At 39.8% G+C, this 16,606-nt stretch overlaps 1 protein-coding gene across 7 annotated transcripts in view; it reads left to right on the forward strand.

Annotated features, from left to right (window-relative positions):
- The window catches only part of scramb1 (scramblase 1), a 67,007-nt gene that overhangs the window by 45,058 nt on the left and 5,343 nt on the right, over positions 1–16,606 (forward strand). For 5 of the 7 annotated variants that reach the window (XM_071680144.1, XM_071680139.1, XM_071680138.1 and 2 more), the window contains 2 exons: positions 1,470–1,634; positions 9,312–9,473. In XM_071680144.1, coding sequence (XP_071536245.1) covers positions 1,470–1,634; positions 9,312–9,473 — 327 coding nt within the window. Of the gene's footprint in view, positions 1–1,469; positions 1,635–9,311; positions 9,474–12,195; positions 12,236–16,606 lie in introns of all 7 variants that reach the window. The other 2 variants (XM_071680143.1, XM_071680142.1) reach the window with 1 other exon arrangement.

Here is a 16,606-nt window from a genome sequence, read left to right on the forward strand (position 1 = left end):
ACTTTCTTACATTCTATCACATACTCCCACAACTCCTGTTTCAGGAGTACTGCTACTCCTTCCCTTGCTCTTGTCCTCTCACTAACCCCTGACTTTACTCCCAAGACATTCCCAAACCACTCTTCCCCTTTACCCTTGAGCTTCGTTTCACTCAGAGCCAAAACATCCAGGTTCCTTTCCTCAAACATACTACCTATCTCTCCTTTTTTCACATCTTGGTTACATCCACACACATTTTAGACACCCCAGTCTGAGCCTTCGAGGAGGATGAGCACTCCCCGCGTGACTCCTTCTTCTGTTTCCCATTTTAGAAAGTTAAAAAATACAAGGAGGGGAGGATTTCTGGCCCCCCGCTCCCGTCCCCTCTAGTCGCCTTCTACGACACGCGAGGAATGCGTGGGAAGTATTCTTTCACCCCTATCCATTCAAACTTACCTCTCTATTAACTTGTCCCTCATCCCTACTGAACCTGACCTTGTTCTTATTCACGTTTACTCTCCAACTTTCTCCTTTCACACTCTTTACCAAACTCAGTCACCAACCTCTGCAGTTTCTCACCCGAATCAACCACCAGTGCTGTATCATCAGCGAACAACAACTGACTCACTTCCCAGGCCCTCTCATCCACAACAGACTGGGATGGCCTGGATTAGGATCTGAGCTGCCTGTGCTGTCTCAGCTAACATAGAAAAAGTAGTACATACAGAAATAAAATCATAAGATTCATGATTGAAATATAAAATATAAAACCATCCCACTTCATAACTGTATTCTTTAAGTGCTATGTCTTTTTGAAAGTAAGTGACTCTAGCACCCTTGCATTGCTAAAATGGAAAGAGCTTATATGTGTCACAAAAATTGCCCCCATCTTATTGATTATTACACAGTACAAAAATGAAGGATACCTGAAGAAATTTAAACAAAAACAGTTTTGAGATGTAGCAATAACTGTGAGCATATCTTGTGGGTTTGTTTTCCATGTCGTGCAGTAAACTTGAGGTACCAGAGTAGATAAAGTTTTTTACTTATTCATGTTACATGTTTGCAATGTTCCAACCTAATCAAATGATTCTATGCCAACTGGTGGGTGCAGAAACTAAAAAGAACTCAGGTAATGGGAACTCGAATGGGATATAGGCATTTTCATTTCTCACATTGTGAAAATGAAAGTCTAAAGAAAGTTAACTTAGGAATGAGATTTGTAGTGTTTCTATTCATTTTTGAGTCATATGCTTAACCTTTGGCCTCCTGTGGTTAAAAGGTATATGGAGGAAGTAACCATTAGGAGCATTTAAGGTGAACTTGATAGTATCTTTTTCCCAATTTTTATATGATTTGGTTCCTGAATTGATATTAATAATTTCAGACAGGAATTATGAAATTCTCATTAACAAATTAGATATAAATTCAACTGTTGTACTATGTAGATAGTACGCTGAATTTTTTGTGATGTATATCCTGTTTCACAGAGCATTGAGGTAACTTCTCCACCTGGAACTGTTATTGGCTCCATCCACCAGGAGTGGAGTATTCTGGCACCAAAATTTACTGTGCGAAATGCTTCAGATGATGTCATTCTTAGAATTGAAGGCCCCATCTGTACATGGAGTATTTGTGGTGATGTAGAATTTCAGGTATGTTGATTCTTCCCAAGCTTTACAAATGTGTGTTGTGAAAGGCAAAGATGTAATGAATTATTTCTGTAGCATTTAATTGTATACATGCACAGATGATCCCCGACTTATGATGGTGCAATATCATACGCATTTAGTAGAAACCATACTTTGAATTTTGATCTTTTCCCAGGACTGGCGATATGCTGCACAGTGGCAGCAAGCTGCAGCTTCCAGTCAGCCATGCAATCACAAGTGTAAACAACTGTATTACACATTATTTTTTTTTTATTGTACTTTTCATATATTAAATGTATTTTCGACTTATGATATTTTCAACTTAAGATGGGTTTATTTGAGTGTAACCCCATCATAAGTCAGGGATCATCTGTACATAGTTTAGGTTGGCTGTTATGAACTCATATGCATCTGTCTATCTATCTTTATTCTTGACGGCTGCTCATACTTATGACTCCCTCATGGAGGTCGTTGCAACAGTCTCCATAACTAGTGAACTCCATTGCCACTTCTTAGCCTATAGTATGTCACCCTTAACAGGCCACTGGCGGAGGGTAGCTCTTGTGCAGTGTTTGCAGAGGTTCCTACCTAATGATCCTACTGACTGCTTATACCCAGTGCTCCTGTGTAATGTTCCTACCTACTACTTCTACCTTATGTTTCTTCCTAATGATCTGGCATAAATGTTCCTGACTACTGCTCCTATCTGTTGCTCCTACTGTTCTTCCAAACAGCAGGGCTGGCGCATTGTGCTCACCACAGGAAAATCTATAGTTAAGAACATTAAGATATGTAAGTTAAGTGTTGTCAAGTGTTATGTATGACAAGAAGAGATTGTATGTTTGTATTCATAATGCCGGTAGTCCACATGTGGGTGAGGCAGAAAGATAAGACAGCTATCTGTTACTATTATTGTTATTGTTATTATTATTATTATTATTATTATTATTATTAGTATTATTATTAGAATGGAAAAAGGTGAGAACAATGGAAGTAAGGGGAGTGGGGGAGGAATGGGATGTATTTAGGGAATCAGTGATGGATTGCGCAAAAGATGCTTGTGGCATGAGAAGAGTGGGAGGTGGGTTGATTAGAAAGGGTAGTGAGTGGTGGGATGAAGTAAGAGTATTAGTGAAAGAGAAGAGAGAGGCATTTGGACGATTTTTGCAGGGAAAAAATGAAATTGAGTGGGAGACGTATAAAAGAAAGAGACAGGAGGTCAAGAGAAAGGTGCAAGAGGTGAAAAAAAGGGCAAATGAGAGTTGGGGTGAGAGAGTATCATTAAATTTTAGGGAGAATAAAAAGATGTTCTGGAAGGAGGTAAATAAAGTGCGTAAGACAAGGGAGCAAATGGGAACTTCAGTGAAGGGCGCAAATGGGGAGGTGATAACAAGTAGTGGTGATGTGAGAAGGAGATGGAGTGAGTATTTTGAAGTTTTGTTGAATGTGTTTGATGATAGAGTGGCAGATATAGGGTGTTTTGGTCGAGGTGGTGTGCAAAGTGAGAGGGTTAGGGAAAATGATTTGGTAAACAGAGAAGAGGTAGTGAAAGCTTTGCGGAAGATGAAAGCCGGCAAGGCAGCAGGTTTGGATGGTATTGCAGTGGAATTTATTAAAAAAGGGGGTGACTGTATTATTGACTGGTTGGTAAGGTTATTTAATGTATGTATGACTCATGGTGAGGTGCCTGAGGATTGGCGGAATGCGTGCATAGTGCCATTGTACAAAGGCAAAGGGGATAAGAGTGAGTGCTCAAATTACAGAGGTATAAGTTTGTTGAGTATTCCTGGTAAATTATATGGGAGGGTATTGATTGAGAGGGTGAAGGCATGTACAGAGCATCAGATTGGGGAAGAGCAGTGTGGTTTCAGAAGTGGTTGAGGATGTGTGGATCAGGTGTTTGCTTTGAAGAATGTATGTGAGAAATACTTAGAAAAGCAAATGGATTTGTATGTAGCATTTATGGATCTGGAGAAGGCATATGATAGAGTTGATAGAGATGCTCTGTGGAAGGTATTAAGAATATATGGTGTGGGAGGAAAGTTGTTAGAAGCAGTGAAAAGTTTTTATCGAGGATGTAAGGCATGTGTACGTGTAGGAAGAGAGGAAAGTGATTGGTTCTCAGTGAATGTAGGTTTGCGGCAGGGGTGTGTGATGTCTCCATGGTTGTTTAATTTGTTTATGGATGGGGTTGTTAGGGAGGTGAATGCAAGAGTTTTGGAAAGAGGGGCAAGTATGAAGTCTGTTGGGGATGAGAGAGCTTGGGAAGTGAGTCAGTTGTTGGTATGGCTGATGATACAGCGCTGGTGGCTGATTCATGTGAGAAACTGCAGAAGCTGGTGACTGAGTTTGGTAAAGTGTGTGGAAGAAGAAAGTTAAGAGTAAATGTGAATAAGAGCAAGGTTATTAGGTACAGTAGGGTTGAGGGTCAAGTCAATTGGGAGGTGAGTTTGAATGGAGAAAAACTGGAGGAAGTGAAGTGTTTTAGATATCTGGGAGTGGATCTGGCAGCGGATGGAACCATGGAAGCGGAAGTGGATCATAGGGTGGGGGAGGGGGTGAAAATTCTGGGGGCCTTGAAGAATGTGTGGAAGTCGAGAACATTATCTCGGAAAGCAAAAATGGGTATGTTTGAAGGAATAGTGGTTCCAACAATGTTGTATGGTTGCGAGGCGTGGGCTATGGATAGAGTTGTGCGCAGGAGGATGGATGTGCTGGAAATGAGATGTTTGAGGACAATGTGTGGTGTGAGGTGGTTTGATCGAGTGAGTAACATAAGGGTAAGAGAGATGTGTGGAAAAAAAAAGAGCGTGGTTGAGAGAGCAGAAGAGGGTGTTTTGAAGTGGTTTGGGCACATGGAGAGAATGAGTGAGGAAAGATTGACCAAGAGGATATATGTGTCGGAGGTGGAGGGAACGAGGAGAAGAGGGAGGCCAAATTGGAGGTGGAAAGATGGAGTGAAAAAGATTTTGTGTGATCGGGGCCTGAACATGCAGGAGGGTGAAAGGAGGGCAAGGAATAGAGTGAATTGGAGCGATGTGGTATACCGGGGTTGACGTGCTGTCAGTGGATTGAATCAAGGCATGTGAAGCATCTGGGGTAAACCATGGAAAGCTGTGTAGGTATGTATATTTGCGTGTGTGGACGTATGTATATACATGTGTGTGGGGGGGGTTGGGCCATTTCTTTCGTCTGTTTCCTTGCGCTACCTCGCAAACGCGGGAGACAGCGACAAAGTATAATATAAAAATAAAATAATTATTAGTATTATTATTATTATTATTATACTTGATTGTTGTTTTCCGTGTCAGCGAGGTAGCGCTAGGAAACAGATTAAGAATGGCCTATTCTCTCATATTCACATACATATACATAAATGCCCATACATGCACATATACACACAAATACATATCAACATATACATAGATATACATATACATGCACAGACGTATACATATATACACATGTATATATTCATGCTTGCCTTCATTCATTCCTGGCACAACCCCGCCCCACAGGAAATAGCATTGCTGCCCCCTGCTTCAGCAAAGTAGCTCCAGGAAAACAGACAAAAAGGCCACATTTGTTTACACTCAGTTTCTAGCTGTCATGTGTAATGCACCAAAACCACAGCTCCCTATCCACATCCAGGCCCCACAAACCTTTCCATGGTTTACCCCAGACGTTTCACATACCGTGGTTCAATCCATTGATAGCATGTTGACTCTGGTATACCACATCATTCCAATTCACTCTATTCCTTGCACGCCTCTCACCCCGTATGTTCAAGCCTCGATCACTTAAAACCTTCCATCTCCAATTTGTTCTCCTGCTTCTCCTTGTTCCCTCCACCTCTGACACATATATCCTCTTTATCAATCTTTCCTCACTCATTCTCTCCATATGTCCAAACCATTTTAACACCCCCTCTTCAGCTTTCTCAACTACACTCTTTTATTTCCATGCATCTCTCTAACCCTTGCATCACTTACTCGACCAAACCACTTTGTACCTCATATTGTCCTCAAACATTTCATTTTCAAGGCATTCATCCTCCTCCTTACAACTGTATGTATAGCCCATGCCTCTCAACTATATAATATTGTTGGAACTACTATTTCTTCAAACTTAACAATTTTTGCTATCCCAGATACCGCTCTCCCTTTACACACATTCTTCATTGCCCCAAGAACCTTCGCCCCCTCCTCTGCCCTGTGACTCACTTCTGCTGCCATGGTTCCATTTGTTGATGAGTCTACTTCCAGATATCTAAAACACTTCAGTTCCTCCAATTTTTCTCTGTTCAAACTTAGATCCCAATTTACTTGTCCCTCAACCCTAGTGAACCTAATAACCTTGCTCTTATTCACATTTACTGTCAACTTTCTCCTTTCACACACTTTTCCAAACTCAGTCACCAACTTCTGCAGTTTCTCACTTGAATCAGCCTTCAGAGTTGTATCATTGGTGAACAACAACTGACTCACTTCCCAAGCCCTCTCATCCCCAACAGACTGCATACTTGCCCCACTCTCCAAAACTCTTGCACCCCATCCGTAAACAAGTTAAACAACCAAAGGGACATCACACACCCCTGCCACAGACTGACCTTCACTAGGAACCAGTCACTCTCCTCTGTTCCTAATCATACACATGCCTTACATCCTTGATAATATCTTTTCCCTGCTTCTAGCAGCTTATCTCCCACACCATATATTCTTAAGACCTTCCACAAAGCATCTCTATCAACCCTGTCATATGCCTTCTCCTGATCCATAAATGCAACATGCAAATCCATCTGTTTTTCTAAGTATTCCTCACAAACATTCTTCAAAGCAAACACCTGATCCACATATCTTCCTCAACCACTTCTGAAACCACACTGCTCCTCCCCTCTCAATCAATACCACCCCATACAATTTTTCAGGAATACTCAACAAATTTATACCTCTGTAATTTGAACACTCACCTTTATCCCCTTTGCCTTTGTACAGTGGCACTATACATGCATTCTGTTAGTCATCAGGCACTTCACCATGATCCATACATACATTAAATATCCCTACCAACCAATCAACAACACAGTCATCCCCTTTCTCAATGAATTCAGTTGCAATACCATCCAAAGCCACTGCCTTGCCAGATTTCATCTTCCAAGGCTTTCCCCCCCTTATCCCTTTTAATCAAACCATTCTCCCTGACCCTCACTTCGCACACCACCATCAAACATATTCAATAAACCTTCAAAATACTCACTCCATCTCCTCCTCACTTCATCACTACATGTTATCACTTCCTCCTTACTCCCTTCACCGATGTCCCCATTTGTTCTCTTGTCTTATGCTTGTTATTTACCCCCTTCCAAAATATCTTTTTATTAATTTGTACATTTATTATACTTGATCGCTGTTTCCTGCATCTGCAAGGTAGCGCCAGGAAACAGACGAAGAATGGCCCATCCACCATATACACACATATATACATAAATGCCCACATACTCACAAATACATTATCAACAAATACACATATACATACACATGCAGACATATACATTTATTTTTTTATTTTTTTTTTTTTTGCTTTGTCGCAGTCTCCTGCGTTTGCGAGGTAGCGCAAGGAAACAGACGAAAGAAATGGCCCAACCCACCCCCATACACATGTATATACATACGTCCACACACGCAAATATACATACCTACACAGCTTTCCATGGTTTACCCCAGACGCTTCACATGCCCTGATTCAATCCACTGACAGCACGTCAACCCCGGTATACCACATCGATCCAATTTACTCTATTCCTTGCCCTCCTTTCACCCTCCTGCATGTTCAGGCCCCGATCACACAAAATCTTTTTCACTCCATCTTTCCACCTCCAGTTTGGTCTCCCACTTCTCCTCGTTCCCTCCACCTCCGACACATATATCCTCTTGGTCAATCTTTCCTCACTCATTCTCTCCATGTGCCCAAACCATTTCAAAACACCCTCTTCTGCTCTCTCAACCACTTTCTTTTTATTTCCACAAATCTCTCTTACCCTTACGTTACTTACTCGATCAAACCACCTCACACCACACATTGTCCTCAAACATCTCATTTCCAGCACATCCATCCTCCTGCGCACAACTCTATCCATAGCCCACGCCTCGCAGCCATACAACATTGTTGGAACCACTATTCCTTCAAACATACCCATTTTTGCTTTCCGAGATAATGTTCTCGACTTCCACACATTCTTCAAGGCTCCTAGAATTTTTGCCCCCTCCCCCACCCTATGATCCACTTCCGCTTCCATGGTTCCATCCGCTGCCAGATCCACTCCCAGATATCTAAAACACTTTACTTCCTCCAGTTTTTCTCCATTCAATCTTACCTCCCAATTGACTTGACCCTCAACCCTACTGTACCTAATAACCTTGCTCTTATTTACATTTACTCTTAACTTTCTTCTTTCACACACTTTACGAAACTCAGTCACCAGCTTCTGCAGTTTCTCGCATGAATCAGCCACCAGCGCTGTATCGTCAGCAAACAACAACTGACTCACTTCCCAAGCTCTCTCATCCCCAACAGACTTCATACTTGCCCCTCTTTCCAAAACTCTTGCATTCACCTCCCTAACAACCCCATCCATAAACAAATTAAACAACCATGGAGACATCATACACCCCTGCCGCAAACCTACATACATTTATACACATATATATTCATACTTGCTTGCCTTCATCCATTCCTGGCACTACCCTGCCCCACAAGAAACAGCATTGCTACCCCCTGCTTCAGGGAAGCAGCACCAGGAAGACAGACAAAAAAGGCCTCATTCATTCACTCTCAGTCTCTAGCTGTCATGTCTATTGCACCGAAACCACAGCTCCCTATCCACATCCAGGCCCCACAGACCTTTCCATGGTTTACCCCAGACATTTCACATGCCGTGGTTCAGTCCATTGATGGCATGTCAATCCCGGTATACCACATCATTTCAATTCACCCTATTCCCAGCATGCCTCTCACCTTCCTGTATGTTCAGGCCTCGATCACTCAAAATCTTTTTCACTCCATCCTTCCACCACCAGTTTGGTCTCCCACTTCTTGCTCCCTTCACCTCTGACACATATATTCTTTGTCATTCTTTCCTCACTCATTCTCTAAGTATATCCAGACCATTTCAACACACTCTCCTATGCTCTCTCAACCACACTCTTTTTATTTCCACACATCCCTCTTACCCTTTCATTACTTACTCGATCAAACCACCTCACACCATATATTGTCCTCAAACGTTTCATGTCCAACGCATCCACCCTCCTCCATGCAACCCCATCTATAGCCCATGCCTCACAACCGTATAATATTGTTGGAACTACTATCGTTCCCAGAACCTTCGACCCCTCCTGAACATGTAGGAGGGTGAAAGGCATACACGGGATAGAGTGACTTGGAATGACTTTATATATTTTGGAGTTGATGTGCTGTCCACCCTAAACTATGCCTCACCTGCCAGGTCATCCACCCTGTCAAAAGCAAACATAGAGCTTTAAACCACACAAAACAAGAGAAAAAGTGCTTAGCTGTTATCTGATAGCTCAGTGTAAGTCATCAGTTTGAATTAATTACTGCAGGAAATGCTTTTCTTTTTGTGAACTTTATTGTGCCATAGAAAGGTATCCCTTATTATAGGTGCTGTCAGCTGATGGTGATGTCCAAGTTGGTAAGATAAGCAAGCAGTGGACTGGCTTAGCAAAAGAAGCTTTCACGGATGCTGACAATTTTGGTATTACTTTCCCCATGGATTTAGATGTGAAAATGAAGGCTACCCTACTAGGTGCTGTTTTCCTCATTGTGAGTATCATATTTTTATTCATTTGATGTCTTAGATAAGATTTTTATAAAGTTAATGTACCCTAGACTTGGGTCTAAAATCCTGTGTTTTCATGGATAACTTACAAATAAATTATCACCCTGAATTAGCATTTTTTAATGTAAGTATGTTTACATTTTAGTTCTTTTTTATTGACATTTTTGAGGGAATGAATACAAATGGGAGAAATTAAGTCATTAGATATGATAAACAAGGATAAACAGAATGATTAGTTTGAAATATTGGATAGCACAGCTTGGTAACTAATTTAGATATTTTAAATCTTGTAACAATATACAGAGTAGAAAACTGCATTCACTCAGCAATATGGAATAGATATTCTAATGAACCTGTAAAGGAATTTTTACTTTATATTTTTTTGAAACTTCCTTGGGCATTCATGCTTATTTTAAACAATCAAGGAATGATTTTTTCAACAGATGCCTCATTGTCTCATACATCTTAAGGATCACAAATCTTATTCCTTTGGGAAGTAGGCATTTTCCTCTTTTTCTTGCATACTTTTTACTATGTTCACATCCTGCTTTCTGCATAGGGTAGCATAGTGCAGACCCTTTCCGAAACATTAAACTTCTGTGACCATCACCAGACCTTTAAGTATCAAGGACCTAGAAGCAGCACTTACACCATTTCAGTTCCTGAAGAATTGTGCTCTGTATTTTTACTTTTATATTCCTTTCTTTAAGTAACTCTTAGGCAAGGCCAAAAATAGGCCCCAATCAAAGCCTTCCCGGGTGAAAGAAAAATTTAAAGAAATAGAAAGAATTAATCAGGGCTCTGTAGATGTTCATAGACGTGAGTTTAAAGACAAGAGAATGAAGAGAAGTCCACAACTTAGCTGTTTGGATGAAGAAAGAGGCATCATAACAGCCAGTCCTCAGGTGGCTGGTCTCCAAACAGAAATTGTGGGAAGCTGCAGCCAAATATATGTCATTCATTAAAAAAGCTGTGAGATTTAGAGAAACAGAAAAGAACAATACACTCTTATGTTTTCACTTTGGCATTTCATTCTTTGGCAACCCCCATAAAGTAGCGCTTGTGAAACACTGGTACTCAAAAAAAAAAAAAATGGTACTTCTGTTTGCAAAATTCACTGCTTTATTGTCTACATGTTGCCAAGGCATTTGTGTCACCAAAATCCATTGTGGGCTTTGTTTTGAATTCCTGGGCATATCTAATTACATTATCCCTGGGGCTAGGGAGAAAGAATACTGCCCACATATTTCCTGCGTGTTGTAAAAGGCAATGGATGTGTGTGTGTGTGTGTGTGTGTGTTGGGGGGGGGGAATCCTCCCTTCCAGTTTTACTTTTCCAAAAAAATGGAACATAGAAGGGGGCCAAGTGAGGATTTTTCCCTAAAAGTCTCAATCATCTGTTCCATATGCTGCCTTGCTAACACAGGAAATGGCAGATTCGCATGAAAAAATTCTAATTACATGGAACAAATAACATTGCATGAGCTGTTCTAAAAGACATCAAAGCAACACACATTTCCAGTTACAACAATTCCTTTCTTTAAACTAAGCCCCTTGCCTAAGCTGAGTTTCTGGGATCTTCTAGGCATGTCCATACCAGCTTCATCAATGTATAGAATCAAATTGGAGGTGGAAGGTTGGAAAGAAAAAGATTTTGAGTGATTGGGGCCTGAACATACAGGAGGGTGAAAGATGTGCAAGGAATAGAGTGAATTGGAACGATGTGGTATACTGGGGTCGACGTGCTGTCAGTGGATTGAACCAGGGCATGTGAGAGCATCTGGGGTATGCTATATTAAGGTTTGTTGGGCCTGGATGTGGAAAGGGAGCTGTGATTTCGGTGCATTACACATGACAGCTAGAAACTGAGTGTTAACAAGTGTGGCCTCTGTTGTCTTTTCCTAGCGCTACCTCGTGTGCGTGCAGGGGGGAGGGGGTGCCGTTTCATATGTGGTGGGGTGGCGACGGGAATGGATGAAGGCAGCAAGTGTGGATATGCACATGTGTATAAGTATGTGTATGTATATGTATGTATATGTTGAAATGTATAGGTATGTATATATATGTGTGTGTGGAAGTATGTGTATATACATGAGTATGTGGATGGGTTGGGTCATTCTTTCTTCTGTTTCCTTGCGCTACATCGGGAGACTGACTAAGTATGATAAATATATGAATGAAAATACTTTTAGGTTCATAAATTAGGGAAGATGATTTTGATGGGAACTGTGTAGAAATCATTGTAAAATGAAAGAAAGTATTCCTTATTTTGATAAGTAAAATGTAATGAATGGTAAACACATGTCAAACAACATTTATAATTATACAAATGTTTAGTAGACCAAATCCTTTCTGAAATATCACCAGATGAGTTTACATTTTGTAAATATTAGTTGAGAATATTTTAGTAGCAACTAACCATTCACCAAATTTTCACATTTGTGCTCATTATTGGCAAAATTCGGAATTGCCTCTGGAAAGATGTGTAAACTATAAGTTACCTCTTATTTCTTGATTGATTTTTTGCTTGCTCTTAAACTGGGTTGCCATATAAAACTGTTGTTAAAGTTCTTTTTGAAATGCATGACTCTCAGAGCATCAAGTTGTGTAGCATTATATGAACTGAATATGATAGACTAGATTGTTTATTGTGATATTTGTCTTTCTCATAATATTACTTCTGATGTTACCCGTAAATAATTTTCAGGATGTAATGTATTTTGAGAAGTCCAGTGACGACTGATAACGTACGTAGGGTAATGAAAAAGTGTCAAAATCTTAGCATGTAAAGAGCTTTTAACCCTCATACCATCACACAAGACCCAGCGCTTTTTCCAATGTATATGCAGCCAATATGGTTGAATTAACGTACTTGAAGCACCTAATTATTTCTCATACATGCTCTTCACTTCTGAATTCTTAGGCAGTCTTAGTTACGCACCTTCAATATCTGGCCGATGTGGTAGCCTTTGAGCAGCGACATAAGCTGTACAGTACTTGTGGAAATATCATCACTGTTTTGTTTCCTCATGAATGCAATTAGAATTCTACATGTGTTTGCTTTTAATCCTTGATATGGATATTGAGATGGTATTATCATTTGCAAGAAATGGTGGATCTTTGATATATGATGTCCCCCGTCAGATTGCAAAGGAATTACGAAGAAGTTTGCTTGCTACGCATTACTCCTTAAATTTTTTTTTAGTTTATATTATTATGTAACTGAATATAATTGAAACTCAGAGACTAGATTGGAAGTGAAATTCTATCTACTCCCACCCATTGTTAGATGAATTCAAGAAAATACATTAAAGATTGATTTGTCACAGCATCAGTTTAATCTCTTGGCTCCTTAATGATGCTTCAGTCCAGTAGTGTTAGCAATAAAATGTCAGGTTTTTGTGTTAAATGTATAATATTAGATTGAAGTAAATGAGTACCAACAAAAGTGGTATGTAATGTTGATCAGCTGTTAGATTTTTTTTTTTAATGTACCTACAATAGCAGCTGGCATGGAATTGAGCTACTTATATTTTAACAAAGAAAATTTGAGCTGGATAGCACGTCATGCTAATGCATGTTGGACAAGGCTTACTGTTTGAAACACTGCTTTTGAATTATTTTATATTTTTGAATATGCTCACTAATGCTGACTGACACTAAGGACTCTAATTCTCCAAACTCCTATTCAGGATTGTAATATATGAATAATTATGTTCAATAATCTTCCATACAATCAAGTGGGGGTCCCACCATCCTTTAGTAGCCATATAATAGCATTTACTTATGGTAACATAAAGTTCTGCCATATTACCAAAATCTGACAAATGATAGTTTACCTCAGGCCCTCACTTTTCAGCAGGCATTAGAAATCCTGCCCATACTAACATTTACAATTATGAAATTCTTTCATATGGGAGTTCTAAAGAAAAACTTGTGCTTATAATTCTCTTGTTTTTATAGAATATGGTAAGAGACAAGCATAGGTATTGTCCCTATTGGTCCTATAATTCCAGATCCCCATAGGTTTTTACAGTTTAATGAAATATATGTGAAGGCTTGTTAGTATTCTTTGATATTTCTGGGTAAATTTTATAAAATCTAAGCTGAACCAAGTTTTTTAAGTTAACATTCGCTAGGCAGTCAGATGATATTGCACACTTGTAATCCCTTTTGCCATTAGTTTGTTGCATCAGAAGAAGACTTTCTCATATCTGCCTGGCCTTAAAGGTGATAGATGAGCCAGTACCATTAATAGGCGAACCTTTTGATAATTTGAGAAGGCTTTATTTACATTGTATATTGACTTTTAATCATTATCATGTAGGTATTACTCATTACATCGTCTTGTATTGAATGTTTTCCACACATGAGAATGCTATGCAAGTCATAGTCTTCAGCTTGGAGTAGGAATATCCCTGAGTCTCCCTTTATGAACTGTAATAATAGCATTTTCATAATTCAGTGTTCATTTTTTATTCTTTTTTGGTTGCTATTTCTCAAAGATTTTTCCCATAGTTTTCTTTCTGCTTAGATTAAAGGCATGTCATGTGTGATCAGAATTTAAATAGTTTGTATATCTTTTTTGATATGTTTTGAAAGAATGGTGGTTCCAACAATGTTATATGGTTGCGAGGCGTGGGCTATGGATAGAGTTGTGTGAAGGAGGGTGGATGTGCTGGAAATGAGATGTTTGAGGACAATATGTGGTGTGAGGTGGTTTGATCGAGTAAGTAATAATAGGGTAAGAGAGATGTGTGTTAATAAAAAGAGTGTGGTTGAGAGAGCAGAAGAGGGTGTTTTGAAATGGTTTGGTCACATGGAGAGAATGAGTGAGGAAAGATTGGCCAAGAGGATGTATGTGTCAGAGGTGGAGGGAATGAGGAGAAGTGGGAGACCAAATTGGAGGTGGAAAGATGGAGTGAAAAAGATTTTGAGTGATCGGGGCCTGAACATGCAGGAGGGTGAAAGGCGTGCAAGGAATAGAGTGAATTAGAACGATGTGGTATACCGGGGTTGATGTGCTGTCAATGGATTGAACCAGGGTATGTGAAGGGTCTGGGGTAAACCATGGAAAGTTCTGTGGGGCCTGGATATGGAAAGGGAGCTGTGATTTCGGTGCATTATTACACGACAGCTAGAGACTGAGTGTGAACGAATGTGGCCTTTGTTGTCTTTTCCTAGCGCTACCTCGCACACATGATGGGGGAGGGGGTTGTTATTTCTTGTGTGGTGGGGTGGCGATGGGAATTAATAAAGGCAGACAGTATGAATTATGTATTTGTCTTTGTGTGTATATATATATATATATATATATATATATATATATATATATATATATATATATATATATATATGTATACATTGAGATGTATAGGTATGTATATGTGCGTGTGTGGAGGTGTATGTATATACATGTGTATGTGGGTGGGTTGGGCCATTCTTTCGTCTGTTTCCTTGCGCTACCTCGCTAATGCGGGAGACAGCAACAAAGCAAAATGAATAAAAAATATCTTTTATAAAGGTATTGATTACAAAAAATGTATATTTAAAGGATTAACTTCAAACAAGTGCCTCCTCCTTCTTCAGTTTTTACTGTATTTTATATCTGATCTGATATTTTATCAATAAATTGTTCTTTAAGAGGTTATGGGGTATATATATTCATCATTGTAGAAATATCATTTCTTAAGGTTTTTTCTACCTTCCTTAATGGGTGTGCATCCCCTTCCCATTATTTGTTCTCCTTTTTCCTTCTATCCATCTCTCTTTCCCTTCGTCCCTTTTGTCCTCTCTTTTCTTTGTTAAAAAAAACATTATTCAGAGGGTTGAGGATTTTGTATTTTAAGAAAGATTTTTTCTCTGAATGTGTGGAAGGCGAGAACATTATCTAGGAGAGCAAAAATGGGTATGTTTGAAGGAATAGTTGTTCCAACAATGTTATATGGTTGTGAGGGGTAGGCTATAGATAGTGTTGCACGGAGGAGGGTAGATGTGTTGGAAATGAGATGTTTGAGGACCATATGTGGTGTGAGGTGGTTTGATTAAGTAATGAAAAGTTAAGAGAGATGTGTGGTAATAAAAAGAGTGTGGTTGAGAGAGTAGAAGAGAGTGTATTGAAATGGTTTGGTCACATGGAAAGAATGAGTGAGGAAAGATTGACAAAGAGGATATATTTATCAGAGGCGAAGGGAATGAGGAGAAATGGGAGACCCAACTGGAGGTGGAAGGATGGAGTGAAACAGATTATGAGCGATCAGGGCCTGAACATACAGGAGGGTGAAAGGTGTGCAAAGAATAGAGTGAATTGGAACGATGTGGTACACTGGGGTAAACTATGGAAAGTTTTGTGGGGCCTGGATGTGGAAAGGGAGCTGTGGTCTCAGTGCATTACACATGACAGCTAGAGACTGAGTGTGAACGAATGTGGCCTTTGTTGTCTTTCCTTCTGCTACCTCTCATGCGAGTGCAGGGGGAGGGGGTGCCATTTCATGTACGGCGGGATGACAATGGGAATGGATAATGGCATTATGTATGAATATGTGTATATATGTATATGGGGCCTTTGTTGTCTTTTCCTATCACTACCTCGCACTCATGAGGGGGGAGGGGGTTGTTATTACATGTGTGGCAAGGTGGCACTGGGAATGAATAAAGGCATACAGTATGAATTATGTACACGTGTATATATGTATGTGTCTGTGTGTGTATATACATGTATACGTTGAGATGTATAGGTATGTATATTTGCGTGTGTGGACATGTATGTATATACATGTGTATTTGGGTGTGTTGGGCCATTCTTTCGTCTGTTTCCTTGCGCTACCTCGCTAACGCGGGAGACAGTGACAAAGCAAAATATAAATATGATATATGATATAGATATATATGTATATGTCTGTGTATGTATTGTTCCAACAATGTTATATGGTTGCGAGGCATGGGCTATAAATAGAGTTGTGCGGAGGAGGGTGGATGTACTGGAAATGAGATGTTTGAGGACAATATGTGGTGTGAGGTGGTTTGATCGAGTAAGTAATGAAAGGGTAAGAGAGATGTGTGTTAATAAAAAGAGTGTGGTTGAGAGAGCAGAAGAGGGTGTTTTGAAATGGTTTGAT

The sequence above is a fragment of the Panulirus ornatus genome, chromosome 31, assembly GCF_036320965.1.
Source record: "Panulirus ornatus isolate Po-2019 chromosome 31, ASM3632096v1, whole genome shotgun sequence".
NCBI classification, from domain to species: Eukaryota; Metazoa; Arthropoda; class Malacostraca; order Decapoda; family Palinuridae; genus Panulirus; species Panulirus ornatus.